General features: G+C 38.8%; 1 protein-coding gene across 1 annotated transcript in view; it reads left to right on the top strand.

Annotated features, from left to right (window-relative positions):
- The first annotated feature begins 743 nt into the window (after nucleotides 1-743).
- kcng2 (potassium voltage-gated channel, subfamily G, member 2) overlaps nucleotides 744-19,283 on the top strand; it is a 33,207-nt gene continuing 14,667 nt past the window's right edge. Inside the window, exon 1 of the mRNA XM_037693640.1 lies at nucleotides 744-1,526. Within this exon, the coding sequence (XP_037549568.1) occupies nucleotides 744-1,526 (783 nt within the window). The remainder of the gene's footprint in view (nucleotides 1,527-19,283) is intronic.

The following is a 19,283-nucleotide window of genomic DNA, read 5'->3' as shown; positions in this document are numbered from 1 at the left end:
ATCCATCCATCCATCCATCCATCCATCCATCCATCCATCCATCCATCCAAGTGTTACTTTTATGCCTGAAATTTTAGTCACAACTAAACCCAAAAGGAACCACAATCGTACAAGTCAGTGGGGTATAAAGAATGGATAAATGCCTCCTCCCCAAAAAAAACAAGCCTACTTTGATTATTACAGAATTAAATTCTAAATTATAATTACCTTTAGAAGACTTTTAATGCATTTTGGCATTTCATGCATTAAAATGTCATCTGGTAAACATTTCTTTTACTATATTCTAGTTTCTGTTGTTCCAGTACCAACACATAGTGAACCATGGCAGCTATAACTGATGCTCACAACACATGTAGTCCATTAAATCTACTTTGTGATCTCATTTTCTGACCATACTGTGCAGCTTACATTGAATATGGAGGACTCTCAGCACCAAACATGTAAAAAGTTATCGGCATTGCCTCTTAGAGTTATTAACTTCCCTTATTTTCATGTCTACGTCTCTCCATCCTTTCACAGGTTTGGCACATTGTGGGATGCTCTCAGTGAACGTTATGATCCAAAATGTATTAGGTGACTTTTGTCCTGGTTAGCAGTGCCCAAATCTTCAAACTACTGTATGTAAGTGAAGTAATTCTTTGTATTTTTTCTCCCACAGAGAGTTTTTTGTCATTTCACATACTCTGTGAAGCAGACCTCTCAACACATCGTGCAGGACAGGGTCCTCCAGCGGAGTTGCAGGGATGTACCAGGAGGTAGCCTTCCTGGCAGGAAACACTGACCACCAGTTCACCCCCTTTCACTTCAAACGTGTAAAGAATCCACAAGAGGTCACATCTAAGAAGGGTTTGTTCTACAAGCGAGCCCGGGTCCTGCTCAAGCCTCTGCCCCACCAGCAGGATGGAGACAAGACTGGCCTGGCCGACAGGGCGGCCATTATCAATGTGGGGGGCATCAAGTACCACATCCCCTGGTCCACGCTGGATGAGTTCCCCTTGACCCGATTGGGCAAGCTGCACAGTTGCAGCAACGAAGCTGAGATCATGGATGTGTGTGACGACTATGACGGTAGTCGCAACGAGTATTTTTTCGATCGAAACCCATCTGCCTTCCGCATCATTGTGACCTTTTTGGCAGCGGGGAAGCTGAGGCTTCTGAGGGAGATGTGTGCCTTGTCCTTCCAGGAGGAGCTGCTGTACTGGGGGCTGGAGGAGAACGACCTGGAGTGGTGCTGCCTTAGGAAGCTGCGCCTCCGGGAGGAGGAGTACAAGGAGCAGCAGAGACTGGAAGAGGAGGAGGCGGAGCTGACCGCACCACAGTCCTGCGAGGAGAGCCAGCAGCTCCCAGGGACACCAGAGGAGCCCCCCAGAAGAGGCTGCATGCTCAGGCTGAGGGACATGGTGGAGAACCCACATTCAGGTGTACCAGGAAAACTCTTCGCCTGCCTCTCAGTCTTATTTGTTGCCATCACTGCTGTGACGCTGTGTGTCAGCACCATGCCGGACCTGCGAGAGGAGGAGGAGCGGGTAAGTTCATCCACAAAATGACCAGTTTATTCTTCTCTTTATTTTTTACTGAATTAAATTTACTGCCTAAAATACTTTAGACGCATCTTGTAAATTAATAATAATAATAATAATAATAATGATGATAATAATGATGATGATACATTTTATTTGTAGATGCCTTTCTTGGCACTCAAAGTCACCTTACATTGTCAATCATAAAAACAGACACAATATAAAACAAGTAAAATAGAATTAAAATAAGACAATCACAGTGTGTAGGCTACTTTAAACAGATAAGTTAGTTTAATTAAAGTTTAAAGTTACTAAACTTCTGCTGCATTTGTCTACAACATCATGTTAATACAGTAAAAAGAAAAAAATAGCTTTTTCTTGAGGGATTGGAGTTTGTTTGTGTTTTATTGTTGTTGTTGTCTCTAAATGTTGCATAAATAACATGCAGAGTTAAGATTATTTCTACAAGTTTCTTCACTGCATCACGAGCAACTATCTCGTATAATTCTAAATCAGAAAATGTTTGAATATTATCATAACAATTAAAAAATTTTACCAGATTTAGGGTGTTAAGAAAAAACACTTTATATTCTTATTTTGTTCTATTTCCTACAAATAAGTCTTTAGCTGTGCACCAGTGTGATGGACTGAACTGGCCCAGGGTATTTTTCTGCTTTATTTTTAATTTATTTATTTTTTCTGCAGTCCCACAGAGGTAAATAAGTTTTGTCAGTGATGGTCACATGGACATACCTTTAAAAAAAAAAAAAGATCTGGAATACTGACTTGTATGAACACAATCCACATTTCCTTTTGTCCATTGTCCTCAAACTGTGGTCCAAGAGGTCGTACTCAGGCTCTCTTTAGCAGCACAAATGGACAAATTTTGGTATCAACTATTTACAAGTTAAATAACAAGCTAACTCATGAACTGAACCGTAAAAAGCAAATAAAAAGCCAAAAAGATGTGTGAAAATGGAAATTACTTACAAAAACAAAAACAGGATATTTCCGGGACCCCAATGGAAATTCAAGTCAAGGCCACTAAATGATGACTTGTGGCTACCTAATCAGCATCAGTGAGGCCATTTGATTCAAGTTATTTTAAACTTGTATTTAATTGTGTGTCAGAAGGAGAACCAAGGCTTTAGTGTATGTGGTAATGTATGTGGTAATTTCTGTGAAATATCACATCTGAAACCAAACCCTTCTATCAGTGTTTGGTGTGTTTTTGTCAGCAATTCACCATGAATTAGTGCAATGATGGAAACTATTTGCAAAGAATGAAAAAGGGGAAGGCAGTAGAACCTGATGACATACCAGTGGAGGTTTATAAATGTCTAGGAGAGATATAGTGAGGTTTTTGACTCAAATATTCAGTGAATATTTTGATATATATCTGGAGAAAATGTGTTAGGAATAGATAAGTGTGCTGGTGCCCATTTTTAAGAACAAGGGTGATATATAGAGTTGTAGCAACCAGTGTTGTAATGTAACAAAGTAGAAACATGTCGTTACTGTACTTAAGTAGAATTTTGACATATTTTTACTTTACTTCCTTATTTACATTTCTAGCGACTTTCACTTTTACTTCACTACATTTCCTCAATAAAATGTGTACTTTTACGCCAATACATTTCCCTTAACCATCTTAGTTACTAGTTACACAATTTTAAATGAGAAGAAATCTGATTGGACAATGCTTGTTTGTTCTCCCAGTCTGGACTTCATGCGGCCACTTCTCTCTCCCTCACTGACACTCTCAATCACAAACTCAGCCTCTCCCCCACCGCTTGTGGGAAAACTGCAGCTCCCACTGTGAACAAGCTACCGTAGATGTACTGTATATACAAATATCAATCGTTACAATAGATCTTTGTTGACAGTGGAGACACATTCCAGGTAGGTGTGAAAATGACGGTATCTGCTAAAGGAGGTTTGATGTTCTCCAGGACATGAACTGCTTCTTATATTATCCTATAATATATCCTATATTATGAATTAGTCAGAAAGAAACAAGCCATAACCAAACAGAACCTAGCTCAGTAAACAAGCCGACTACACAACAACGTGAGCTTTCTAACAGCTTTGATAATAAAGGTTCATAAAGGTTGAATGAATATACTTCGTTAGAATTAAACTTTTTAAATATCAATCTTTCATTGTTCAGTTCAAACTTTCCAGGTTTTTGTCACTGGATATTGCACCCAATAAATGTTGTTTTGGAAATTCTAACCATTTGCTTTTACTTAATACTCTTACTTTAAGTATATTTTAGAAGAGAAATTTACTTTTGATACTTAAGTACATTAAATGTCCGATACTTTAAGACTTTTACTTATCCAACATTTTTTCAGTCAGGTCATCTGGACAGTTTCTTTTTTTTTGTTCTGAAACGTTTCGCCTTCGATCCAGAAGGCTTCATCAGTCAAGGAAACACAGAACAAAACTGATTCTTCCCCCAACAGCTTACTCCAAAGTGGAACAAACCAGTTCTGCTTGTGATAAGATGGTCTCTTTGGTACGCCCCCTCCTCCATTGCTGGCCCTCTTCCTTGTTGACAGTTATGTCAAACTGGTTGAAAACAACAAAGTCCATGCTCAATAATCCAGTACAATTTTAAATTTAAATAATCCAATATATTTTACTTATGTAATAATTTTAAAGGCGACTTTAACTTTTACCAAAGTAATTTTATGGTAAGATACTTGTACTTTCACTGAAGTATCACTTTGAGGTACTTTATGCAACACTGATAGCAACTACAGGGAATTAAGTTGATGAGTCACAGAACGAAGATCTGGGAGAGAGTTGTGGAAGCAAGACTTAGACGAGAGGTGACTGTGAGCAGCAGTATGGTTTCATGCCAAGAAAGAGCACCACAGATGCCATCTTTGCTTTGAGGATTCAAGATTCAAGGTTCTTTATTGTCATTCACATCGCATGTGGTACTGTACATGTACATGAGATAGAATGAAATTTTGTACACAGGGTCCCAGTCACATCCAACAATAGCAAAAATATAAAGTGCAAAAAGAAACAGATGCTGGTGGAGAAGTACAGAGATCAGAAAGAACTCCATTGTGTCTTTGGGGATTTTGAAAAAGCATATGACAAAGTGCTGAGGGAGGAGGTGTGGTATTGCATGAGGAAATCTGGAGCTGCAGAGAAGTATGTTAGACTGGTACAGGACATGTATGAGGACAGCAGGACAGTGGTGAGATGTGCTTTAGGAGTGACAGATCAAGGTGGAGGTGGGAGTGCATCAAGGATCGGCTCTGAGCCACTTCTTGTTTGCTCTGGTGATGGACCGACTAACAGATGAGGTCAGGCAAGAATCCCCATGGACTATGATGTTTGCAGATGACGTGATCTGTGGTGAGAACAGGGAACAGGTGGAAGAGAACTTGGAGAGGTGGAGGTATGCACTTGAAAGAAGAGGAATGAAAGTCAGACATAGTAAGACAGAGTACATGTGTGTGAATGAGAGGGAGGCCGGTGGAACAGTGAGGCTACAAGGAGCAGAGATCACAAAGGTGCAGGACTTGAGGGACTTGGGGTCCACTGTCCAGGAAAATGTGGAGTGTGGTAAAGAGGTGAAAAACAGAGTCCAGGCAGGATGGAGTGGATGAAGAAAAGTTTTAGGAGTGATTTGCGACAAAAAGGTGTCAGCAAAGATCAAAGGAAAATTTTACAAGACAGTGGTGAGACCAGCTATGTTGAATGGTCTGGAGACAGAGACATGAACAAAAAGACTGGAAAAAGAACTGGAAGTAGCAGAAATGAAGATGTTGAGGTTCTCCTTAGGAGTGACAAGGATGGACAAGATTAGGAATGAGATCATCAGAGGTACAGCCCAGGTTGAACAAGTGGGAGATAAAGTTAGAGAGGACAGACTGAGATGGTTTGTACATGTCCAGAGGAGGGACAGTGGTTTGATCCTTGAACATGGAGGTACTTGGATGAAGACAGAGGATGCAGAGGACATTGTAAGATGGAGAAGGATGACTTGCTGTGGAGACCCCTGAAGAGGGAAAATCCAAAAGAAGAAGAAGAAGAAAGACATTTTATTATTGGTAAACAATATTTGATCTGTTTAAAATGTTTTAGTACAAACTTAGAAAGCATTCATCCATCCAGCCATCCTTTTTTGCTCATAAGCTTATGCCTTAACTACCTCAAATGATTAATTTTAAAGTAGGCTCTGCCCCGAGCTCCCCCTCAGAGACAATGAGGCTCCTCATCTATCTTGAAGTTGGAGCCTGGCCACCCTGAAGGAGACTCATTTCAGCCACTTGTATTCACAATCTCATTCTTTCAGGGTGCATTCACACCAGCCCTGTTTAGGCTGCTTTAATCGAACTCTAGCTCGTTTTCCCAGAAAGTCCGGTTCGTTTAGGGAGGTGTGAACGCGCCATCGAACTCTGTCACGGAACAAAAAGGCAAACTCTGGCCCGGGCTAAAACCTAGGTCTCGGTCCGGTAGAAGCGAACTCCAGCACGGTTCGAGTGCAGTGTGAATGTAAACAGACCGGGCCCCGCTCCACAGGGTAAACAAACAGCATTTCTCTGACCTTATATGGAGCCGTCAGCTGACTTGTGTGAAAAACAATATTCTTCATGGTCTTCTGTCTCATCTTCTACTCATGCTAAGTCCATTTTTGAAAAATGACAAAATATAACTCCTAAAACTGCTAAAACTTGATGCCACTTCGTTTTTATTTTTATTTACAGAAGAAGAAGAAGACGTGTCTTCAGAGGTTTTTGTGTCGTTTCTTTCAGTAGTTCTTGGTGCAGCGCCCCCACAGGCGAGCGGGGGAATAGGTTGGTTCAACAGGTTGACTCGACTGCACAGTGCAGTGTGAATGCAAACTCACCAGCTCAAATGTAAACAAAAGCTCATGAATATTGGTCCCGAACCGAGTCTACCGGACTATCTGGTGTGAAAACGACCTCAGTCATGAGCGACACCTTATGACCATAGGTGAGTGTTGGACAGTAGACAAATCAGTAAACCAAGAACGTTGCCTTTCAGCTTAGCTTCTTTTTCACCACAACAGACCGGAGCAATGTCCTCCTTAATGTAGATGAGGCCCCAATCTGACAATCCATCTCCTGCTGCATTCTAGCATCTCTCATGAACGAGACTCTCATATACTTGACTTCCATTACTAAAACAGTGGTTTTAATCTCTACTGTTTTTTTAATGACTGTCATTTTGGTCATACTTGGAGAGCTATTAGAGGATGTACCCAATATGAAAAGTTTGAGAATCACTCATCTAGTACAGTTAATACCAGCTCTAAGAAACTGGGCTCTGTTTTCTCTAACAGTGATGCAAAAAAACAAACAAACAAACAAATAAAAAACAATTTTAATGAGGACAGCCTTATGACTTTTACAGTAGGAGTGGAATGGAAGCCATTGTCAGGATTCCTTCCTTTATTCAGCACAGCTTCAGGGTTGTGTGTGCTGCACAGCATCTTCAGTTGAATTCAGATTATGTTGATGCAGCAGCCCACATACGAGGACTTTCTGGGCTTTATTGTAAATCACTGTGACATAAACAAAGGCGAAGGCTCAGGGACAGCAAGACTCTGTCTGTTTTCACTGGAACACCAGATGATTGTGTGGCACTTGCCCCCGTTCCTGCAGTTTGTAGCAACACGATGTTCAAGGTTGTTGTTTTTTCTGTACACGAAATAAATGACAGTACACACAGCCGCAAGATTATGCATTTAAACAGCTTTAAATGACTAAATGGGTTTAGGCTCCAGCTCAAAATCCCACAGATTTGTTTTTCTTGTGCAGCAGAATTCACTTGACCTGCTTCCAAAAATGAAAATGCAATAAACTCAAATAAAAAGGAAGCTCTTTGATGTTATGTAACTGCATAATAATTCATAAACTATTTTAGATGTTTACCCAAATGTTTCCATGAGTTGATGATAAACACAACTCTAAATGGAAATAATTCTGCCTAATGGGCGTTGTTTGCGTTCACCTTTAATACTGAAGGATTCAACTGTGAGATGTTTGAGGTCTGTAATGGTAAAATTCACATTGTGACAAAAGGTACTGGCTCAGTTTTGTCCCAAAAAGTGCCAAAAACATGACTAGCTAAGAAAATATTATTCAATATAAATTCTATAATCAAATATAGAAGAACTGCAAACAAATTTAAATCGTTAAAACAGGCAACTTTTATCACACCAAATGAATATATGGGAGGAATTTACTCAATAGAAAAAAAACAAAATTTAAACAGAAATTGTACTAGCCCCTCTAAAACGTACATGATCACAGTCCAGCATATTATTCCTAACCAATCGAAATGCTAAAAACATTATATAGTAAACTTTTAACGAAACAACAAATAATTAAGACAATGAATCCAGTTTTTATAAAACATCCACCTGTCCGAGGGGTGGAGCAGCAACATGTGATGCTGGTGGACCACTGACTAAACAGTGAAAGAGAGGTGCATGATGGGAAGAATTTGTGTCATTCGATTAAATTCATTTCAATTCAATTCAGTTTATTTCTATAGCTCCAAGTGACAATAGAAGCTGTCTCATGGCACTGAACAGAAACATTCACATACATTATAAAAGCCAATTAATAAAAGTTCTCGATCTAAGGAAGCAGCAGATTGTGTTGAATCTTCACCTCGTCACAGTCTGAACAAGCACAAAGGAGACAGTGGAAAGGAAAAACTCCCTTTTAACAGGAAGAAACCTCCAACAGAACCAGGCTCAGGATGAGTGGCTGTCTGCTTCGACAAGCTAGATTTGACAGGACAGGAAGTAGAAACAGACAAACACAGAATGACAGGTCCAGGTGAACTTTCTATAGGAGGAAAAAACTATACAAAACACATGTTAAGATAAAAATAATTACAACAAACAGATAGAGTAGAGCAAGTTAAGACAGCAGCAGAGTTAGGAAATGTGGTCAGGTTGTCCTCCAGCAGTCTAAGCCTACAGCAGCAGAATTAAGGGATAGCTCAGGAAACCCAAGCCGACCCTAACTATAGGATTTATCAAAAAGGAAAGTCTTAAGCCTAAACTTAAAAGTAGACGGTGTCAGTTTTACAGACAGAAACTGGAAGCTAGTTTCACAAGAGAGGAGCCTGAAAACTGAAAGATCTGCCTCTCATTTTGCTTTTGGAAACTCTAGGAACCTGAAGTAAACCTGCAGTCTGACAGCGAAGTGCTTTGTTAGGAAAATATGGAACAATAAGTTCTGTAATATAAGATGGAGCTAGGTTGTTGAGACTTCATCAGTCAGAGGAGCCGAAACAAACTCAGTTTGTTGTTTGGATTTGTTTGACTGATTTTGTTCTAGCTCCTCGGACTGATGAAGTCTTTTGGATGAAAGACAAAATACTTAAAAAAAAAAAAAAAAAAAAAAAACGTCCAGAGGACCTGACTTACGTTTTTCTACCTGGATTACTGAGCATAAATCAGGATACTTGTTAAAGAAGTTTTTGGACACCCAGCTAATAAACAATTGCAATAGTCCAGTCTAGACGTGACAAATGCATGAACTAGTTTTTCTGCATCATTTTTGGACAAGATGTTTCTAATTTTAGTGATTTACACAAGTGGAGAAAATCGATTCTGGTAACGTTTTTATTGTGGGAGATAAAAGACATGTCCTGATCAAAAATAACACCAAGATTTTTAACATTAGAACTGGAGGCCAGATTAATGCCATCCAGAGAAAGTGAAAGACAGAAAAATGCATTCCTAAAATGCTCAGGTCCAAAAACCAGAACCTCAGTCTTGTCTGAGTTTAAAAGTAGAAAATTAAGGGTCATCCAGGTTTTTATGTCTTTAAGACAAGCTTGTAGTTTAAATATCTGATTGGATTCATTGGATTTCATGCACAAATATCACATTTGTATCATCAGCATAACAATGAAAATGTATCACATGCTGTTTAATAACATTACCTAATGGAAGCATACTGTATATAAGGTAAAGACTGTTTGTCCAAGCACTGAACCCTGAGGAACTCCATGACTAACTTTGGTGTATGAAGAAGATTCATTCTTTATCCAAAAAGTTAAGTCTGGTCCTCTGGACATTCAAAAAACAAAACAAAGCAGATTTTTGAATGTCCAGAGGACCAGGCTTAACTTTTTTAGATTTTTCTACCTGGATTATTGAGCATGTATCAGGATATTCATTATTTATATTTAAAAACTGGAATCTATCAAATACATGTGATTTAAACCACTTTAGAGCATTTCCTGTAATCCCAACATCATATTCAAGCCTCTGTAGAAAAAAATATTGTGATCAACCGTATCAAATGCAGCACTGAGGTCTAACAGGACCAGTATAGACACAAGTCCATTGTCGGAGGCCATGAGAATATCATTAGTGACGTTTACTAGTGCTGTTTCTGTGCTATGATGAGCTCTAAACCCTGACTGAATCTCTTCAAACAGATTATTTCTTTGTAGATGTTCACGCAACTGACAAGCAACTATTTTCTCAGAATTTTTGAGATGAAAGTTAGATTAAGATATAGGTCTATAGTTGGCCAGAATTTCTGAATCAAGGTCAGACTTCTTAAGTAAAGGTTTAATTACAGCAACCTTAAAGCGCTGTGGTACATAACCATTCATTAAAGACAAATTAAGTAGATCCAAAATGTGGACATTAATTAGGGGAAATACCTCTTTAAACAGTCTGGTTGGGATGGGATCTAGCAGACATGTTGATGGTTTGGATGAGTTATTATTTTTGACAATTCAGAGAGCTCAACAGGACAAAAACTGTCCAAACATAAAGCAGGTTCTAATAATATTCCTAAAGTTGCCTCATCTGACAGTGAACCAGATACAATAGTGGAAAGGATGGTTTGAATTTTCTCTCTAATTGAAATAATTTTATTTATAAAGAATCTCATGAAGTCATCACTGTTTATAGTTGTAGGGATACATGGTTCAACAGAGATGGGACTTTTAATTAGTCTAGCAATAGTACTAAACAGAAACCTAGGGTTATTTTTATTCTCATCAATTAAAGATGAGTAATATAAAGTTCTAGCTTTACGGAGAGCTTTCTTAAAAGTTAGCAGGCTATCCACGTTTAATAAAATTCTTCAACATTAGTAGAGCGCCATTTTCTCTCCTGGTTTGTAGATGCCTGCTTTAAAGTACGTAACTCAGAATTGAACCAAGGAGCCAGTTTCCTCTGATTGATTACTTTCTTTTTCAGTGGAGCAATTTTATCAAGTGAAGTTTGCATTGAAGTTGTAAGATGATCAACCAGATGATCTAAGTCACTGTTGTTTGATGGCACGAAAACTCAGTGGTTAGCATTGTTGCCTCACAGCAAGAAGGTCCTGGGTTCAATCCCTGGTTGGACATGGGGTCTTTCTGTGTGGAGTTTGCATGTTTTTTTCGTGCTTGCATGGGTTTTCTCCGGGTACTCCGGTTTCCTCCCACAGACCAAAAACATGCATGTTAGGCTGCCTTCAGACCTCCCTTGTAAAAGAGATCTGTGATCTCTATGGGGTTTGCCTGGTTAAATAAAGGTTAATAATAATGATGCATTACTCTGCAAGACAGAGGAAAACACTGATGGAAGTGATTGTTTAAATTTGGTTACAGTGTTCTCTGATAAACACCTGCTAAGATGAAATTTACTCTCAGTGGCTGTGTAGTCATTTAATGTAAACTCAAATGTTATTAAAAATGGTCGGACTGAACAAGATTTTGAGGACGTATTATTAAGTCCTTCTTATGCCATATGTCAGAACCAGATCAAGTGTGTGATGATGAGAATGAGTAAATGTGTGGACATTTTGGGTAAAACCAATTGACTCGATTAAATTATTAAAGGCTATGCTTAACCTCTCACTTTCAACATCTATGAATATTGAAATCCCCCATTATAATAATAACAATAATAATAATAAGTTGTGTTTTGTCATCATTGTATGTTCCCATACAATGGCAAAATTGTTTCTCTGCATTTAACCCATACACCCCAGGTGGTGAAGTGGGCAGCTATTGACAGCACCCAGGGAGCAATTGGGGATAGGGTGTCCTGTTCAGAGACACCACGAAACATGCAATGACTGCATGGGGATTGAACCTGGGGCTTTCAGGTCCTGAGTCAGCTGCCCTGCCTCTACCCCATCTCAGCCCCCATGATTATGACTTTAACGGTATTCAGTATGTCAGACAAAAAAAAAAAAAATCAGAAAATTCAGAAAAACTGAGAATAAAGGCCTGGTGGACGATATATAACAAAAGTAAAAGAGGCTTTTCTGATTTCCATTTTGGATGCAAAAGACTGAGGGACATTGACTCAAAAATTATAACTAATATAAAATAAAAGTCATCACTTTCCATCTAAACTGTACAACGAGGGCAGCTTTGAGGAAAAATATTCTTAGAAGGAAGAAACCAAAGAGACAAAGTCAGACCTGGACAACTCTTCGCTTCACCAGCATTAGTACCAGCAACTCTGTTTGACTACATTTAACATTTCTGTAATTTATTTCTGAATAAAAACTGGTATATTCAGAATGAAAAACTCTTATTTATCAAATCAGCACTCTAAAATAAAATTTCAGGGCATAAATAAACATAAAAATGTTTGCATGAACCAAGAAAACTGCACATTTTATATTAAAACCAGCACTGCAGCTGCAGGGACCCACACGTTTTATTGTGTTTCACACATCACTGTGAAATATTTGAATCTTTTCCAGACTCGTTTTATTTTAGGTGATGTTTCTACAAAACATAGAAAAGCTGGTGATTCATAATGATTTGCATTTGTTTTTTTTAAAGTACTGTATCTGGATTTCACTTTATTTGTACTGTTTAGGTGTTTCTTACATCATCAGCCAACAAGAAGACATGGCTGCCACAGACAAATCCAAAATCTGTAAATGGGTAAGAAAACTATTTACAGGATATTCCAAAAATAATTTTAAAATAAAGAAGAAGCCAAAATATGAAGAGATAGGATAAACTAGTAAATTTTACTAGTGAAATTTGAAGTGTGTCAATGCGGCTAACGTCCAAACATCATCAACCATATTCTTTGGAGCGCAACGGTAATTTGAGACGTAGTTTAATGATAATATAAGCTTCTGACACAACGCTGATGTTTTGATGTTTAAATGGTAGATGAAATAAAGAGAACCAAGACAGAACTACAGAAATTGCATTTCCTGTGAAAATGCAGTGTGAATGCTTATTGCTGAAGAACTTGCTAAAAAATCAGCTGAAAATAGCTAAAAAATAAAACGTTGAATATTAGCTGCAAAGAAAGAACAAGCCTACATTAGCAGAAGAAAGCAGAAAGAACACATATGTTCTGAATTAGGTTTAAATGAGCAGAAATTAGCACAGAAATTATGAAATTAGCTTTAAAAAGCAGTAATTAGCAAAAACAAATAGCCGAAAAGTAGCTAAAAAGGCAGAAAGAAGCTTAAACTACCAGAAGGAAGTGGAAAGAGTGGAAATGAGCTAAAAACAATGTGGAATTAGCTGAAAATGCTAAAAATAGCCCCCCCCCCCCCCCCCCCCACACACACCAGCTAAATGGTAGCTGAATAAACTGAAACTAGCCAAAATAAGCTGAAAGGAGCATTCAAGCTGAAATTAGTAGAAAGAAGTCAATTAGGTAGAAAGCAGCAGACGTTACCACTAAAATTTTAATCGATCTGAAAACAGCTTAAATGAACTAAAAAAATGCTAAAAGGGTAGCTTAAAATATAGAACAAGCTTAAAATTGCATAAGAAAGCAAAAATGATGTTTGCTCAGTTGGGCTGAAAGAAGCAGAAATGAGCACAAAAAAGTGGAAATTATCTGGAAAAAGCTAAAATGAGCAAAAAACAGCTGAAAGGTTGCTACAAACGCAGAAAGAAGTTTACATTGCCAGGAAGAAGTATAGAGAGCTGAATTAGGCTGAAAAAAGTTGAAATGAGTACAAAAAAAAAGTGGAATTAGCTGAAAAAGCTAAAATTAGCTTAAAACAGCTAAATAGTTGAAATAGCAGAAAAAGCTGAAATTTGCAGAAATGTGCTGAAAGGAGCATAACAAGCTAAAAGTAGTAGAAAGAAGATAGAAGAAGCACAAAAATGTTGTAGTTAACAGAAAGAATCAGAAAGGAGCACACAACAGCTGAAAAACAGCTGAAATTAGCTGGATGTAGCTAAAAAAACTACTTCAATTTGCATAAGGAAGCAGAAAAAAGCTGAAGCAGAACAAAATGTGAAAGGAGCAGTAAAAGATCTGAAGGATGAAAAATTAGCTCAATTCATTTTCTATGAGGAAAAAACAAATGGCAGAAAAGGCTAAATATTTCAAAAAGTTAAAGTTGTACTAATACCAAAAGTCATAGCAGGACCGTTCTGAAAGAGCTGAACATTTTGATTTATGATTTGTTGTAATAACAAAAACTGTGGAATGAGAAAGATGCTGAAAAACATACTGAATAGTTTAAGGTAACTGGAAGAAACCAGAATAATAAGTATAAACAGGATCACAATAGTGTGAATGCTTGATAAGCATTATCACAATAAATGGTAAAGCTGCTGCAGAGGCTTTAGGGTCACATGGCAACCTTAAGACCTCCACTTGGTGTTTCACAACCCACAGTGGAGTCCCACCACCAGCTTTGGGAACCATTGATAGAAGGAAAAGTAAAACTGAAAAGTAAAAAGACCCTTTACTTCAAGGTTGAGAATATTATTTTGGACTCAGATCCAGTGGAAGTCAAGGAGATTTTGGATGGGGAGGATTTGAAAGAGGACTGTATGTCCTGCAGCAGTGAGAAAGACTCTGGCTGAAAGAAGACAGAAATGCTTCGGTTATTATTAACATCTCACTGAGCTGAACTTAAAATCACAAGAAAACGGCAAAGAAAATATAATTTTAGCTGTGGAGTGTTGACAACTAGTGGCCTGTTTTTGTGTGCAACGTTTGCAGAACTGTAGGTTTTACAAATATTTATTATAATTATGATTTATCATTAACACTGATTTTATTCCTGGATATTCAGGGCTGTAGAATCTGACATTTTCTGTCATAAGGAAACTAAGGAAACACAGTTCCAGTGGTCTGGAATAAATAAAAATCAACCTAAAACATTATATCTGTTTTGCTTCTTGAATTTTGTTCCAAATTCAAGCAACAAGACTGCAAGCCTCTGTTGTAATCGAAGGTTTGAGACGTTTTAGCGACCTGAACTGATGGCGAGCAGCAGAGATGTGTTTGCAAACAACCTAAATCTTTTCAACGAATCTTTACAACCTACGATAGGAATCGAGCTGCAGACACTTCAGAGCCATTTCTAGTGTAGCACCTGTACCATGTAGCTAAAGAGTTAACCTCTAGGTTAGATTGAAGTGTAGTACATTGGTCGGGGGCCTGGGAACGTTATTATAAAGATAGCTGTACTAACAGCTTACAGGAGATACAGCTTCCTGTTTATACCGCTCATTTAATGGCGGTGCCTCCACTGAACAGGAAAATATGACTTTACACCCACTAAGAATTTAATTTGATTCACAAATAAAATTAAACAAAACAATGTTTTTAAACAACAAAACAAAATGTAAAGCTTTTCAAACATAAAACTCAACCCCAAAATAACACGTTGCAGGCCGGAATCGATGCTTGGGTGCATGGGAGCTAAAAACAAACAGCTTGTTCGCTCACTGAGCAAAAAAAATAAAAAGCATGTGCATTGGTTTATTTTTTTAACTCACAAATCCTTCAGAGTTTGAGATTGGATCGGGCAAAGGTAGATGTGGAAACCCCTTTAATATGGCACTGAGTAAAGTAAGTAGGCAGGTGATGTCACACAAACACCGAGATCCTACCTGGAAGCAACCTCACGGGAATCCAAACAGCTGAATGGGGAAATTCTAACTCATCCAGCAGGTCCAAAGATTAGCTCCTGGTCCACTTTCATATGCTTCTTAAAGTCCGCTACAGTCGGCAACTCTGAATTAACCTTTGTAATGGACAACTTTACACTGTTATTGCCCCACATCTGCATCACTGTGCTCTCTGCACCTGTCTGGTTTTCACACTCACCTTTCATGCAGCGTACCATTAATCCCGCCCACTCCCATCTGATTGGGCAAAATAAAATGCTTAATCAATACAAAACAAAACTGAACAAGATTGACACTTAGCACAACTCAAAGAGTAGGTTGTAACCTGCCACATGGCAAACATGTACCCCTTAAACAAACTTTTATGTGACCTTCAAGGAACATAGTAAAAGTGACAACTGCTGTTTCAGCATGCTTAAAATAGATTTTCTTGACCAAATATGAACTGTTTTTAAAATGATACACTTCTAAATGAAGGAGTTTTTTTTTCTTTATATTTACTCCACTTTTTATCACTTAGACTGTTTTTAAACTTACATGATATTACTATGAATTGAGTTTAACACAGTACTATACAGTATATCACAGTTCAAACTGAGCTACACTAGTTTTGTTTTGCTTCTCAAATGCACCATGAGTTAACTTTAGCATGACGTCTTTATTGTTCTTTCTGAGCAGGTGTGAAATGACAAAGGGAATATGTGATCTGCCTCTGACCTGGCACATTGCTCCAACCAAGCTTTTATTCAGCTGATATCTAGCTGATATCTAGCTGATATCTAGCTGATGCCAGCTTGTTTGTGCACAGATGTCACAATCTGAACCTCTGAATCTGCAAGGTACATTTCCTAACTTGATGATGGTGCTCATACCCTCAGTACCTGGTGTCTAATGAGTCCAAAATAAAACAAATAGCAGAATACATCCACTTGTTGCACAGTTCAGCTTTCATCTTGCAGGAAGGAAAATGTTGCTACCTCAGGCTTTTGTTCCAACTAAGCTACACACGTTGTCACAATCTATGCAATGTAGCGCAAACAGCATGGTGGCTTCCTCCTGAGCCTTTTCATGTCTGCTCTGGCCTCAGGGGCTTCTGTAAGTTTTGATCAGTCTGCAAACCACACGTGTACAGTTCAATTAGAGAGGAGCTGTGCAGCTTCTCCCTCCGTCAGGGTCAGGCCTTAATCAGCAAAACTGGAAAAGTTGTGGGCAGTATTTGTTTCAAAAGTGTCAGCTTTAAAGGGAACATGAATGTAGCAAAAGACACTGAACCAGACTTGGCACTTGAAAAAAGGAATGCATGTCAGCTGCTGATTTTCATGCCAGAGATTTGATTCTCTGATGCTGAGAAATGATGGACATGTAGCAGTTTTGGTTAAACACTGAAAATAACACGCAGATTGGACAAAAACATTATCAGCTACCCTCGGCTTTTTATGACGGGCAAAGATGAATTTGTTTTTATCATCCTGAGTGATCTACAGATTCAAATATTTTGAAGAAGCAGAAAAATGTGCTTGATTAAAATAAAAAATCCGGGTGTCACGGCGGAGCAGTGGTTAGAGTTGTTGCCTCTCACTTAGAAGGAGATCCCTGGTGATACACTGGCAGTGAGGTGTAAATGAACAACATTTCAAAAAACGAACTAAAAAACAAACAAACAAAAAAACAAAACAAAAATACAACATTTGAAAAACTGAATTACATTTCAAAAAATTAAATTAAATTGGAAAAAACAAAACAAAAACAACATTTGAAGAAAATGGAATTACATTAAGTTGAAGTGGAAGTGGCCGGAATCACATTTGAGAAAAACGGAGTTACATTTCAAAAAATTAAATTGAATTTGAAAAAAACAAAAACAAAACACAACAACATTTGAAAAAAATGGAATTACATTAAGCCAAAGTGGCCGAAGCGGAAGTGGCCAGAAAAAAATGGAATGAATGTAATTCCATTTTTTCAAATGTGATTCCGGCCACTTCCGCTTTGGCCACTTCTGCTTCGACTACTTCTGCTCTAGCTTAATGTAATTCCGTTTTTTTCAAAAAAGTGCGAAATACACATCTAAATAAATGCGACATATGCTCCAGAGCGACTTATTGTCCGTAAAATACGGTAAATTGTCCCTAAGTGTGCGTGAGAGTTTGAATGGTTGGCAACATGTCCAGGGTGTCCCCTGTCTCTATTCCATTGACCTCTGGAGACAACCTGTCCATGGTGTCCCCTGCCTCTCAGTTACCTCTGGAGGATGCCCCTCCCCCCCACCCTCCCGGTGACCCGGAGAGGAGGAGGGGCTAAAGATCATGGATGGATGAGTAATTAGAGTCCAGACAGCTGAAAGTTCTGTCATCGTGGCACCAATTAACTAAAGTTTGTCCACTGGGAGGCCTGTGGCAGTGGGTCGTTAGGAGTGAGAACGATATGAAAGAACAGACGAGATAACGAGGAGCCCGAGTCGTTCTTCAAACGCTCAACACATGAACATGAAGCCGAGAAGTGCCAAAGACAGAGAAATTGAAATCAAGGAATTATTTCAATATGAAGCGACACATTTCTTCTGACGAAAGTACTTCCTGGAAGACTAATTGCTCTCCTCAGCAGAGCATCGAGCCCTCCCCGCTGAGCAGTCCCTCAGCACACGAGCAACGGATGCCATTAGACAATAATGCATCTGTTGTTACCATGGAGACTCCTTCTTTGGTCAACATTTCCAGTTTGAGAGGTCTTATCTGCTGTTTGGTCTCGCTCTTACAAAAGGAAGCACTTTGTTGTCTGAAAACGATGATGATGGATTGATCGTTCCCAGAGGACGTCAGGTTAGAGGTGTGTTCCTCAGACCAGATCTGATGTTTAAAGTGAAATATGACTCGGTGGTTCGTTTTTCATCCCAGCTGAACCGCGTTAGCCCTGCGTATAAACGTGAACACGATTCATGTCATGCACACGAGCTGCGAGGTAGAAAGAAGGAAGACAGAAGTAAAACCAAACAAAGAAACTTTAGAACACAAAGCAACATCTTTCACTCCTCAACAGGGAAGCTGTACAAATTAAAATCTGGACAGTGTGGAGTTCTGAGCTCTGGGCTGCTGTCAAATCAGCAAAATATTTTAAATTAGATGATAATTCATGCTGCCATCGTTGCAGCATGAAGTGAACAACCAGCTTTACAAACTAAAAACCTAATTATTGTACCTATAAGTAAAGTAGCTGCATGAATTAGGACAGTAGGGCAGTAATGTTTGCTGGTGTCAGCTGTGTCTGTTAGCAAAATATCTTGGGAAGGCCACCACATAAAGGCCTACAACAGTCAGTTTTACAGATGTTGAGCTAAATGTGGTGTCTGTTAGCAGCTGTGAGAGCTGCGCTCAGATCTCTGCGTGGTCATTTGTGTTGAACAGTTTGTTTCCTGCGCTGTGCACAGACACAGTGTGTGACGCAGAGCATCAAACAGGACAGTTTCTGTCAAAACACAACACATTCAGACACAATCTGACTAACATCTGACATTCTGACCAGTGCTTCTGTCATTCGTGTTGCATTTTTCAAGCGTTCTCTGTCGATTAGCCCGCAGACGTGATATGTTAGAGAAATGAAGGCAAATGAACTCTGATCTGTGGATCCACAGAGCTGTGTGTCAGAGCAACCACAGAATATATGAACCTCTGGAAGTCTTCAGAGTGAGCTGAACATCAGCTCTGTGTCAGATCAGGTCCAAAACACAGAACGGTGCTCAGGCTGTCGTCCTCTGACAGCAGATTGCACAGTACACTGACCACTGCTGGCCTGAGGAAAGATTAAAACAAAAATAAGATCACCCATGCCACGTCCTCTAATCCATCCATCCATCCATCCATCCATCCATCCATCCATCCATCCATC

Source organism: Nematolebias whitei, chromosome 19, assembly GCF_014905685.2.
Source record: "Nematolebias whitei isolate Nwh7 chromosome 19, NemWhi1, whole genome shotgun sequence".
In the NCBI taxonomy this organism is placed as follows: domain Eukaryota; kingdom Metazoa; phylum Chordata; class Actinopteri; order Cyprinodontiformes; family Rivulidae; genus Nematolebias; species Nematolebias whitei.
This window is presented reverse-complemented; position numbering and strand designations above follow the sequence as displayed.